The following is a 13,872-nucleotide window of genomic DNA, read 5'->3' on the forward strand; positions in this document are numbered from 1 at the left end:
AAGTAAATCGAAATAAAGATATACTGCATGTTTCTAAGAGATACTGCGTACTTGTTTCAGAATTTCTGTTATTTATTATAAGCCCTTTAGATAAACATGTGTATATTTTTTTCAGATGGAGGACGTGAGCTCTACTTTCCAGCCTGCTATTTCTATGCTGAGAAACATTTAGTGAACCACTCGATAAAAACCATGACTGTCAAGGACTTGGACGAGTGTGAACACCGTTGCTACCTGGATGCAAACTGTGTCAGTCTTAATATTAGGAACAAAGATCCTGACGGAACACATAAATGTGAGCTGAATAACTCCACTCACTTGGAGCATGACAGGGATCTGAAGGACAACCAGCTCTACTACTATCGTGGCGCCGAAGTAAGTGACTGGTTTTTTTTTTTTTTTTCCAACTTTTCTCCTTCAGTTGTTAATAAGCCAATTTGCCTCAAAGCTCTCCACGAAAATCTTAATATTTGTGCATAAGTTACTTTTCTTACTTCTGGGTTAAGTCGGCGAAAGTCAGCGCGATGCCAAGAGTGAAATAAACTTGTATCTCGAACAGTCATTCATTCGTTTATTCTAACAACGAGAGAGCAGTAGATTATTTATAAGCAACTATTTTCCTTTTCTGCGTTTCAGAACAAGTGCGGAAAGATCGGACTGAAGTGCGCGAACAACTCAACTTGTCAGTCCGGTTTTACACAGAAAGGATATCGATGTTCGTGTACTACTGGGTTCGAGGGCGAACACTGTGAGAATGGTAACTATGCTACTCCTAACATAGCCCTTGTGTTGTAACTATCATTTAGCGCAAATTTCGTTGAACACAGGGCTCGAAAAATATTTGAATTCCACCTTGCCCGTTGGGCAAGTAACTCTCAAATTTTGCTTGCCCGGGGCACTTCCCCGCTTGCCCAAGTTTTCAAACTCATTAATAATTCATGAACCCCAAAATGAACAAACTACAGGCGTGTTTTAATGTAATAAACCCATCTTGACTGTAATCGTACGTCGTCTCAGTGCTGATCACTTTCATGTTTACGCCATTATATTGTAATACTTCCACAACTTTTAACTTCTTCATTCTGCTTTTATGGCGTCAAATTCAACTTTCCCTGGAATTTTCGAACGTGATAAAAAAAATGTCACCAGGAATTAAATTTTGTCCCAGAGCATCTTTTGCCAGTGCCTCCCAGTTGAAGAAACAAAGTTTGCGAAGTTGTAGTAGTTCGTTCAAGTACGTACTTCCTAGTTCCTGTATTACACGCTGGGCATACAACCTTGAATCAATTTGATTAATTCGTCGAAGATCGTGTTCAACTCCCTGAATGTTCACCTGCATCTTGTCCAGCTCCACGAAATCATTGTGAAGAGAAGCGCGAGAAATTTATAACACGCAGAATTAACAACAAGTCGCTTTCCCACTTCAGTTTTGACACAGGCACAGTGTCGAATTTGAAAAGCCAGCGAGAGCATAATTTTTCATTTGGGTGAATGAAAAATAGTTTCAATCGAGGGAAAACGTCTTCGTTTGAAACAAACACTATTTTAAGTTATCTTCCAGGAGCTCTGAAAGTATTTTAATGACTTACTTATCCATTTCGTTTTAATAATATAATACTTTTCATTTCATTACTTGCATGTTACGCCGAAAACAGAGACTTACCTGGATTTTAGCATCAAAATTGCTGGCTTCGTTTTCGAGGTAGCAATATGCAGCTTCTTTTCGCGTACAATTTCTACAGCTTTAATATATCGTTGTTGAGTTAAGTTTTGTACAGAGAAACTGGAAAATGCTCGCAGAAAATTGCTAAAATTTTAAGAAATAAACACAGGGTTTCCGTGCCCAATGTGGCTATTTTTAATCCTGGAAAGAAATTTGATCACATTTTGATCACGTGCTAGGCAACCACTTGTGAGCCGTGAGTGCGCGTCACGCAATCAACAAAACAACGCTATAAATTGCAATTTTCGTCAAGCTTCGGATGTGTCGAAAACGAAGACCCAAAAACAAAGACCGAAGACCTAAGACCCTGTGGTCTAAAACGAAGACCCACCGGTCTAAAACGAAGACCCACCGGTCTAAAACGAAGACCCACCGGTCTAAAACGAAGACCCATTGGTCTAAAACAAATTCTTGTGGCACGTGGTGAATAAATTTGCGAGTCACGCACAGTTGACCTTTGCGCCTTTATATGATAAGGACAGTAAAGCAAAGTAATGAAGTCACCTCATCGTAATTTGCTCATATGCATTTGAAAAATAAAATATTGGTGACGATAAATTATACTAAAATCGTCACTAAAACGTATATTTCTATACTGTTGGAATTTTATTGGGTTACACAATTTGACACGTTGTACAGACTGAAATAAAGCAACTGTCAAGTTTGCCGCGCGCTCAGATGACATTTTAATTTATGCGCTACAGAAATGAAAGCAATTTAGCCTAGTGTAGAGTCTTTCCTGAAGAAAAAAAGGTTTTAGACCGGTGGGTCTTCGTTTTAGACCGGTGGGTCTTCGTTTTAGATCGGTGGGTCTTCGTTTCAGACCACAGGGTCTTAGGTCTTCGGTCTTCGTTTTTGGGTCTTCGTTTTCGACACAGCCTCAAGCTTCATCTACTTCAACACTTGATTACCCTTGAGCCTAAAATTTACCTTTTCTTCTCAAAATTGTTATCAAAAATTTAGTCCGCGAACGGCTTGCCTGGGTCCTTGCCCATGGGGCAAGTAAGGAGAGAAAGTTACTTGCCCGAAGGGAAAATCTACTTGTCCCGGACGACCGGACGGGGGTTTTCTCGAGCCCTGTGAACATCAAACATTCTGTGGTAGAAGCTAAAAGTTTGAACATCCCGTTCTTTACATGTTAACATTAAAACTCACATATTTCTAGAAAATTAGTTCAAATTGATTTTTGACTCTCTTCAGTAAACGAATTTTTCGGTCTTTTCCTCAGACAAATTCTCGATCACTTAGAGACAGCTTCTCGTTAAAAATTCACAGTTACATTGCCTCTTAAAACCAAGTTTAACTGATATTCCAAATTTTGTACTTTGTAGAGGTAATCTGACGAATTTAAGGAACTTAGTTGCTTCTCCGATTCAGTGGATCCTATGAAACATGTTTTACCTTAACTTTAGATATTGATGAATGCGATAGAGGTTCTCACAAATGCCACGTGAACGCCAACTGCAACAACACCAATGGAGGGTACAACTGCTCTTGTAAAGACGGATACACTGGAGATGGACAAAATTGCGCAGGTTTGTTTCATGTCTGTTTATAACATACTTTAAGCCAATGATACATGGTTCAACATTTGTTGAACAATTAACGAATGTTGCAGCTGCTGTTCAACAAATGTTGAACAGTGTATAATGTGATGTTGAACGTTGAAATCAGGGCTGTCATTAGTAGCCGGCAGCCGGCGATTATCGCCGGCTACTATGACGAAAATCGCCGGCTACTTCACTTACGAAGTGACACCGAAATTTTAGATACCGAATAAGTCACTCAGGGCTGGAAATAACAGTCGGTCATCGGACATTGTCCGACCACATTTTAAATATGTCCGGCCAATTCACATTATGATCGTATATGATGTCCGAACATTAATTTTCAGCAACAGCAATTTACTGTCCATCCATAAAATTTAGTTAGATACATTGTCAAAAGGCTTGAAATTGCGACCGGTACGGTCGCCAATAGGGCTAAAATTTCATCTTTGGCGACCAAAAATTCTGGTTTAGTCGACAGCCGAAAATACGTCTGCGTTCTCAGCCTACCATAATGGCGACAAGTTAAAGGTTATTTGGTGGCACAGAATTTACTGGATCACCAGGTTACTTATTATGAACTATACTTATTTCATTTAGCAAGTATCCTGTAAGAAACTGCGCTGAAAAAAGTACTTATATTCAACAAAAGGCCTTCAACTTTTGCGCTTTGGATTTTCTTTGGAATTATTTCAGTGCCAATTCATTAATCCTTTTTTGAAAATTTTGGTTTGTCGTCTGTTTTTCACGCCATTTGACATTACCAGAGATATTCAGGTCAAGCTAAATAGAGAGGTTCAGGTCAAATGGGCCATTTCCAAGTTGGACTAAACCGAGGCCTGGTACACAGCTGTTCAGATGAAAACGAATTTAATTTGCATGCGAAAGGGTGGGCACCAAGACTTCCTTTCAGAAAGAGGCAAAGGGTAATGGTCTGTTGGGTCGTCTTTAACAAAATTCCCTTTTTCTTGTTTTCTTCGACAACATTGCAGGAATAGTATCATTTCACTATCATTATTATTTTGGACTAATTTTCCCACAACTAACGCTTTCTCACCGACCTCCCGAGAAAATACTCCTTTTCTTTGGCCATCTTAGCTTAATAAGAAGTAACATACAAACTGCGGTGACAAACATGACAATGAAATGCCAAATTGACGGTGTGGCAACGGGCTTTCCTTTAGGTCCTATTTTGGCCAATATCTTTATGTGCCATTTGAAGAGAAAAGGGTTCTTAACAACAACGCTCGCCCTTCTATTCGGTTTCGATACGTTGACGATACCTTCACCTTGTTCGACAGTAAAACATAGCAACTCAGTTTCTACACTATAACTGTCGTCACGCAGTTATCAAATTTACCGTTGAATTTGAAGAGAACAGTACAATCCCTTTCCTGGATATCCTCATCAAACGCCACAGTCATACTTTGTAAACATCTGCTTACCGAAAGAAGACCTTTACCGGCCTGTACACAAATGGGACTCCTTCTCACCTAAGGAATACAAAGTAAACCTCATCCGCACGCTCACTTTTCGTTGTTTCCCCATCTGTCAATCACGTCACGTCAACTGGTCACAACTTAAAATAGGACCACTTTGAGATATTAGCAAAAGATCTGTCAGATACACATTCCAAGATAAAGGAGACTCTTCTAATTAGGGAGCTGAAACCTTCCGTAAATGATAATGTTAGCAGCGAAACTCTTTGTCGTTATTAGTTTGCATCTTTTAATATGCAAAGTTTTCCCAGCTTCTGTCATTGTTATTGTTAATTACTTATCTAAAATTCAGTTTTTACTCCTATTCTAAACGGTCACTTCTGAAGATGTATGTCGAAACATACGAAACGCCAAGTTGAATGAATTTTGTTTTCCAGCATGCGTTTTATTGTCATGTTTGTCACCGCAGTTTGTGTGTTATTTCTGAGAAAATAATTTGAATTCCAAGTTAGTGGATCCAAGATGGCCGGCTAAATGACGTCACATGACGTCATAACAACAGAGAAAAACAACAACTTATCTTGGACGAATTTTTAAGCAAGCCAAGAGAGAAAATGAACTTTCCATGTCTTACTACAACGAAATCCCGGAGGGTGCTTCTGTCCACCCACTCCTCCCTTGCACTACGGTTGGGCCGGTACGAGTAAGGAAAAAAAAAAGCACAGCATGACTCACAATGCTTAACACACAGTCGGTTTCACAAACCCTTGGGGTGGAAACGCAAGAAAATATCACATAAATATAACTATTATATTACATATCTCCCAGATATCGATGAGTGTGCTGCACAGAACGACCCATGTGCTGCCGTTGCTAACTCTACGTGCAGTAATACGCATGGATCGTACTATTGCATGTGTGAAGATGGATTCGTAAACAACGGTGCAATCTGTGAAGGTACAATGTAATTTGGTTCGTAACATGAGTATCCTTACGTTGCTTAAAATTAGTTACAACCTGTCCGTAAGGAGTTGCTATCCGCTCCATCCTCCATTATGTGTAAGACAAACCTCAATTGGCCATTTTTGTATTCTCGGTGTTGGACTGGAACTACAATCGTGGACAAAAGTCCTTGGGACACCTATGTAATGTAACGAGTTATCTGTGTTTTAGAACTGAAGTTTGAAAAGAAAGAAAAAAAAAACCCTGCTATATCCTTTAAAAACGCGTCGCTGTCCCCCCTCCCCACCCAACACAGTGTTGAAAATCAGGTGAAATTGCAGGTACTAGTTTTCAACATTGTATGGGAGGTGGGGGCGAGGTTAGGCAGGTGAAGTTGTATTCGCCTCTGGCGTGTGAGCAAAAGCGCCAAAAGTGCAAATTTGTCCCAAGACTTTTGTCCATGATTTTAGCTTGTGACTGCGGCTAATGCGGGGAGTATTTTCAAATGCAAACGACTTTAATCTCTTTTTAATGATATTCCCCCACACGAGCCTCCATTCCAAGCTACAACCATGGTCACAAGCGTTAGAAATCGTCATTCTTTTCGCATTTTGCCCCTCCCTACCCCTCTGTAATGTTGACATAACACTGAAGTCCAACACAAGTTTACATTATACCATTTTCCAACATTGAAAGGGGGAATGGGGGTGCTGACACTCGTTCTGTAGGTAGTACTGTTATGATTATTTTCCAAAACAATTTGTCCATGATTGCAGTTGCAGTCCAATACCGAGAATACGAAACTGTTCTATTAGTACACCTCTTCCTATTTCACGTGATTTACACCAACGGAAATTTAGTTCTTTTATGTATTTCATACGCCAAACGAAAAATCGGAGAGCATTAAAGACGCTAGAGTTTCTCTTGACTGCGCATCGAGCAACCCTATTATGCACGCTAAAGCATGAATCAATTCTTAATTACGTATTTCATTGAGTCACTTTTTCATAATTGTTCAAATGTCTTTCTGTTTATCACATATTTATTTACACATTTGTGTACTTCCTTTAGTTGATGTATGTCACTGGCAACATTACCAAAATCTGACAGATGCAGAAAGAAAATATGACTACGTGACAGTAAACAGTAAATGTGACAAGACACTCGATGGCTGGTACCGCTTCAAAGGAGCTGCAGGCACAAAAATGGTGACCACATGTCCGTCGATGAACAGATGTGATGGAAACTTCCCTGTCTGGTTGAGTGAAGATCATCCTACAGTGGCTGAAGGTACAGTCCTAAGAAAAGTCTGCGTGCGCAAGTTTGAACTCTGTTGTGAAAACTGGTTCCGGATTAAAGTAAAGAACTGCAGCTCCTACTACATCTACAGGTTGGGTAACCTGGGGCATTGTGACGCCCGTTACTGCAGCACCGACTAATCCAGTTACAAATGCCCTTACTGTAAAACCTAGACATTGAGTGACAGCTGAATACGTTTACTTTCATTGGTCTTTTTTTCTTTGCGATTATTAACAGGCCCGGGCACCCGAAAAACAAGCAAATGGAACTACAGAAGAAATTTACTTAGCACTAGACCTTTTCCGACTGGGCGGTTTGTTGCCCCATTTCAGACCATGTGATGATACCCTTGAGAATTATTCCTTTCAAATTTTCAAATGGTCCCGTGTATGTAAGTAAATAATTTTTAGACGGATAAAAGAACAATTCTCTAGAGAATACCACGTGGTCTGTGATGGGAAAACAAACCGCCCAAGCGAAAAAAGGTTTATTAAAAACAATATTATATTATTAGTGGGGTGATGCCTCAATGCTGGGCCTTACAAGTACAAGTATTTCTACACAGATTGTTTCATGTTGTAGAAATCATGGGGGTTGAGGGGCACAAGGTTAACAATTTTCGGTCAAAATATCTTCTTTACAGCTAGATTTTTTTGTTTGTTCTCTGTTGTTCTTGCGTTTTGGAAGGGGAGAGTGCAAGCTGCGCATGATTTTTTTTTTTAATGAATTTTCTTCTTTTTTATTACCAACTGTATTCTTGCCATACAACTGTAGTACTATAGGACACGTGACTCCACACTCACTCGAGTGATGTCGCGCGGAATGAAGTAGATCATGTACAACACTTTACTAATAATACTAATTTAGAGGCATTCCAAAGGTCGTTCAATGTCAAGATTAATAACATTCAGCCTAAGTCGACCATACCAGACTCAAGTTGTTAATCAAGCACGTAACCAAGGAACGACCAATAAGAACATGCATCAAGCAATAAGGCTTGTTGTTGCATCAAACCGGATGAAATTCCAGCTCCATTGCAATGTCCCTTGAGCGTTTTTCACCTCTTTTCTTATCAATTGTAGCTGTTCTTTAATATTAAAACTGCGGTAAAAAAGTATGCACCCATTTCTAGATTTGTCCTGAACGATGGCCACTTTCAACTAAATCCTTTTTTTCAAACTAAGGGTCCAGTTGGAACATTTGAGGTATAAAGGGCATCGTTCAGACTGCTCGGGCATTTTCTATTTTATTATTTAATTCCCTCGATGCTAACTGGACGGCGTATGAGCGTGAATTACGTTTTCGTACACCATAAAAGTAAGCGCACAAGCTGGAGTCACTCTGAAAAGCAAAAACAAAAAATTGTTAATAATAAGGACAGACAGTGACTAGTTGCTTCTTTGATTGTTTATTGACTTCACAATTTAGTTTCGAGTTGGCGTGTTTGTTGATAATATCTTATTTTCGTGTTTCCTAGTTTTCGCGTTTGTTTGTTTGTTTGTTTATAGATTGACCATCGGTAACTTTGGAAAGAATATTAGAAACAAAGACCTCAGTGCTCTAATCGAGGATGCGTGTTCAAACTGCCTTATATGCACTTCTTAATTCTTGAACTACTCACTTAAATATCAATTTTTATTTCTCTCTTGTATTATACTGTATTTGTAATTTCAGAAACAGTTTTTATATTATTTATAATTATTTATTCTTACTTATTCCTAGTGTACCCAATTAATTTTAATTCGTATTCTTAACTGTACATTTTAAATCTCAATACATTGTAACGTAGTAGTGTCCCCAATCAGCTTCTGTAAGCTAAATACCTACCCTGACACTTAAAGTTTATTATTATTATTGTTGTTATTATTGTTGCTTTGCTTGTTTGTTCGTTTGCTTGTTTTGATGTCTGTTTCCTAGTTTGCATGCTTGTTATCTTGTTTTAATGTTTGCTTCTTTCCTTTGTTTGTTTGTTTGTTTTGTTTTTATTTCGTTTTCCATCTTGCTGCTTTGTTGACTGTTTTTGCTTGTAACATTTAATTATTTTTGCTCTTTCTTTCACTGGTGTTTTTGTTTCAAACATTGTTAACCATGTCAAGTGAAAGAGTCGTGGAATTATTGCGCCTTTCAAAAACACGCGAACTCTGAAGCTCAGTCAAACCTCAACTAAGTTTTTTGTTTTTTTTGTTTTTGTTTTTGTTTTTCCCGCTGCTGTCAATAATAATGACAAGGAGATAACGAGATAAGATAAAGAGACCGCTTAATAGCGACAACGGACATTTTCTGTATCTCAAGTGACAAGTTCATATACAAAGTTGACCGCGTTTTACAGACACTGGTTATCTGAGCACTGCAGATTTTCATAATTAAGTATCAATTCTAATCTGTTAGAAAGTGAAAGCTTTTAATTTCACTAAACTTACTATGATAAATGAGTATTGACGCTCTTGCACTTGACAAGGGAACTTTAAAGTGAGTGCGAGACATTTGCATATTTGTTCTTCAGTTACATGGATTAAATAGACATTTTGGAAGAAGATTTCAATTCAGTAAATTTTTATGTATATAATTTTAGATAAGATAGGTTTATACTCAATACTTTTTGCCATTTTTTCTAATACAATAAATTGTAATTTAGAGCGTCCTCAATTAGCGCTGTTAAGCTAAATACATCGGCACTGTGAAATAAAGTTATGATTTATGTACACATGGACAAAACATGTGTTCACTGAGTCTATTACGAGAACCCGGTTAATACGGACACCCGAGTAATGTAGATACTTTTGCTTATCTGTCCCATAGTGCTCTACAAAAGCCTAACATGCACGCTGTACTGCGACTAGCAGGAGCCTGACCAGTTGCCTATTTGCAAATTGTGAAGAGGTAATTTTGCGACTACCAAGAACAAATCGAGTATAATATGTAGCAACATAGAGGACTTCAATGCAAGGTATTTAGATTACCAAACATGCTGCTTTTCTCAAACAAACAAACAAACAAACAAACAAACAAAATCGGTACATGAAACCTTAGAAGGGGGAATTATTGCATTTGCCATTCGGAGGAACTGAACTGTACGTGACAGTGTAAGAGAACGTAAATATTTTTCTGTCGGTATGAAATGCACGTGTGTCGCTTAAGGCTAATTTATTGAGTCTTTGGTTGTAAGGTTGGTTAGACAGTTGTTAAGCATGGATCTCAGCTTCAGTTTTAGTTTGAAATTTTATTAGCACCAGTTTATATCTGAAGGTCTGTGAATGCTTTAATTATCTCTAACCCGCAGAGGTTGATGTACTTGCACTTGGTTAGGGAATTCGTTCCCAATTTTTCCCGCTGTGTTTTAGGGTTTTGGAATGAGGCGATTGCAAGAGCTTTATCACCTGAGTGCTATTTTAATTTAATTTTGTTGTGTACCTCACAATAGTATCTTATTTGAGTTACGTAAGGCTGCACGACCGGCAGTAAACATTGCGGCTCAAGATTTGAGCTGCACTGCAATTCCTGAATACGAGTCGCAGATATGAATAACAAATCACAGCTACCGTCACGCTAGCAAGAATGACCAAAACTGCAATCCTGGTCCCTATTACTAAGATCTGACAACAATACGGAGAGACGCAAACATGAATGCATGTTCTCAGATTCAGTGATAATTGTTGTAATTTGGGATTGTATTGCAAATGTCAAAAATTTATCTTACCCCAGAACATTAGGAGCCAGTCCCTTGTAAAATCCTTTCACCCCTTCATATCTAGAATTTTGAAAGGGAACACGAAGGAAGATGTCAGCAGGCCGCTAAGGCGACAATGATATAACTGTGACTCGCCTCGCGTGACCCAGTCAAGCTTAAGACACCTGCTGGGTTTGAAAACGCGTCCATCGCCTAATACTGACAAGTAATACTAATAATTCTCTATTTCCTAAGAGTGTCGGTTGTATAAATGCACTTTGATGTAGGGTGCTTTCCACTACATCCAAAATTTCGGTTTGAATTTCCAGACCGACAATTCCCATGTAGAACAACATTTTTCAGAATTTCCAGACTTTGGTATGCCCAAATTTTGTCGAGTTTCTCCCCATGGATTTCCGTTCTATTTTACTTCGCACGCAGAATTTTTTTCGAATTTCTTAGTTGAATGCCGGTTCGATTTTCGAGAATTTAACAATTTCCGGAATTTCCCGAGACTTTGGCAGGACATTTCCGTACCATTTGCCTCCATTTGGAAATTCAGGAACTTTTAATCCAAGCCGGATAACGCCGAAAATTTCATTAACTACGCACTACTGATCTATTAACACACGTAATAAATGGAAAAGCGAAGTTAAGAAGGACCTCTCTCGCCCGCTTAGGCCCCGAAGTAAGGATGGACCCTTTCTGGTTCCAATAACGGAGAAGGAGGGGGGGGGGGGAGGGGGGGAGGGGGGAGAACTTTCAGCCCTTTGGGCCTTATATCTTCTCAGGCGTGAGGGGCAAGAAAGGAGTCTCCTGCCTTGTTGTTCTACTGAAGACGTCCCTAGCCACACTGCTCGACAATTTGTTAGTGGACGTGGTAAACATAGAGAAAGGAGAGTACAACTTAAGACAGTCAACTGACATCCACTCTTAGCTTAAGTCGAACACAATAACCATTTACTATTTAATTTCATTGTTTCTCGCTGAGTAAAAGATCTCGACTCGACTCACCTGAACGTTTTTCGTATGTCCACTGCTCCTTTGTACTCGGCCATGGTGTACTGATTCTTAAAATTAGAAAACTGACAATAGCGATAGTCCAGTTCAAGTATCGTGACTTATTAGAGAGCTCTCCTCTCAGCAAACACCACCATCTTTTGAATCTGTTCTTTAAAACAAGATCTGTTCTTCCCATGACGCGTGGCTCGAGCTTTATTCGACCCCCAAAAAATACCATTTAAAACGGAAATGACAGGATTTTTTGTGTTTCTTTTCTGTTTTTATTTCTTCTCGAGAATGCACCCTAAAAGATAATATGACGGCTAAAAATAGTGCCGTTTTGTCCTGAACATCCTAAGTGAGACCAAAATCCGTGATTTACACTCCTAAGCAAGACGACGATCATCCCTGACCTTTTTAAATCAAATGGGAGTTCCCGCCCACCTCCAAGCCCTCCTTACTTTAACAGCACTTAGTTTAAAAGCCTGAAACATTAAATTGCAATAAGCGAAGGACAAACAGCTAAAAACTGCAATGATTTTACTGTACACGTAACTCAAATAGCCTCGTTTAACAGTTGAACACCTGACATGCTAGGTTACCGTGTCTCGCTTGCTAACCTCCTCTACAATCCCTGTCAAAAGTAGTTGGGATAGTTGCACTAGATCACGTATCCCCCATCCCCTCTAATCAATGCTGGAAAACGTCGCGTTTTTCTCAACAAAAGGGACAAAATCACCTGATTATCAGCATTGTAAGTGAATGAGGGGCGGGGAGGGGGGGGGGGGGGGAGGGAGTGGGGAGGGGAGAACTTGCTTTGTGTCCCAACGTTTTTGTCTGGAATTGTCTGAAAGAAGAATTTAAAGAATGTCAAACCGCTCGCTGTAAAACAAGTTGGAGAAAAGGAGGAGTTGTACCATCTCGCGGGTACAGCTAACGAGCGCTACTAAAAAGAAACAGCATACAACGACAAGTTTTACCTGGGTAGGCGTCAAAGAACGTGAAGTCATATTTTTAACTGACTTTCTACGGTAGGCGATCGATAAGTCCGTGACATAAACCTCTATTGCTTCTCAAGGGGCAAATGACTCACTTGTTCGCCCCTAAAATCCAACTATGCGCAAGATATTGTGTTGAAATGGATTTTTCTATTTTCTGCACTGAAAAAAGGATCTTGTCTACTTCTTTAGAGGGGTGGTTGATTCGCGCCAAACAGAAATGATGCAAATCCGGCTGAAGCAGTGGGCACCGAGCAAGTGAATATTTTCGCCTTGTCTATGCTGTCTCGCCGAGTTTATCAGTGCACAGCAATAAAGCGTTGCTGCTACCTAAACGCGATTAAATTAGACATGTCTCTCTTCGTTTTCCTCTCCAATACCGGAACGCGTATAAAGCGAGGTGTGTTCTCGGCTTTGGAAGTGTCACCGGATAAAACATTTTGTTTCCAAACCTCTTCGTGTCATTCGAATTATACCTTTTTCCGCTTCATAGGAATTACTAAAAACTATTTAACATTGTTTGGGATCAAGAACTAGCAAAACAGAGCTTTGCGAGAAGGTTTATATGGTTAACCGTTCAATTAAGATAGGAAGGGTAGACACGTAGTTAACTTAGTCTCCGGAAAATGGTTAATCATATTTCAAATGTCAAACTCTACTATTTTGCCACTAAATTGCTTCCATCCTGCATTTCAAACGTGTGAAGTGAGAAATTTGTGTACCTTCTGCCAACTGGGAAGATCAGCGAAGGTTAGGTTGTAAAACGCTGACTTTCAAATCGTTAATCGTTGTTGGTTATTCGTGCGCGTTAATTAAATGCATGGAACAAGGAAGTTGTTGTGTCGCGTGTAATCGTGATATATCTGAATACTGTACACGGGTAAGCTTAAATCAACTTATTTAACACTATTCCGTGAAACAATACAAAGATCTGCTAATAATAATCCTGGAAAATGTCCTAAATAATAGACAAGAGCTCTAAATCCCATTTTGCTTGAAGCAGACCGCAAATTTCGTTCTATTACAGGCGGTTACGAGTTATATTCCACGAATATCTGCACCGAGCCTTGAACCAGAGACAAAGTGTACGTCATTGACCCGAAATCAAAATGCTAAAATATTGTGACGCCATGACAATCGTTGGCGTTACCTTTACTAGAAAATTCTTCGGATATCTCTTTCAGACAATCCCGGACAAACGTAGTTGGGACAGCTGAGCTGGATCACGTATTCCCCATCCCCCCTAATCAACATC

The 13,872-nt window shown here is 39.4% G+C and overlaps 1 protein-coding gene across 1 annotated transcript in view; it reads left to right on the forward strand.

Moving 5' to 3' along the window:
* Positions 1-1,139: 1,139 nt before the first annotated feature.
* LOC149104646 (uncharacterized) overlaps positions 1,140-13,872 on the forward strand; it is a 32,148-nt gene continuing 19,415 nt past the window's right edge. The window contains exons 1-4 of the mRNA XM_089271320.1: positions 1,140-1,206; positions 3,136-3,258; positions 5,538-5,666; positions 6,762-6,941. Coding sequence (XP_089127446.1) covers positions 1,140-1,206; positions 3,136-3,258; positions 5,538-5,666; positions 6,762-6,941 — 499 coding nt within the window. The remainder of the gene's footprint in view (positions 1,207-3,135; positions 3,259-5,537; positions 5,667-6,761; positions 6,942-13,872) is intronic.

The sequence above is a fragment of the Orbicella faveolata genome, unplaced genomic scaffold (genome assembly GCF_042242905.1).
Source record: "Orbicella faveolata isolate gen_17 unplaced genomic scaffold, um_ofav_v1 contig_34, whole genome shotgun sequence".
In the NCBI taxonomy this organism is placed as follows: domain Eukaryota; kingdom Metazoa; phylum Cnidaria; class Anthozoa; order Scleractinia; family Merulinidae; genus Orbicella; species Orbicella faveolata.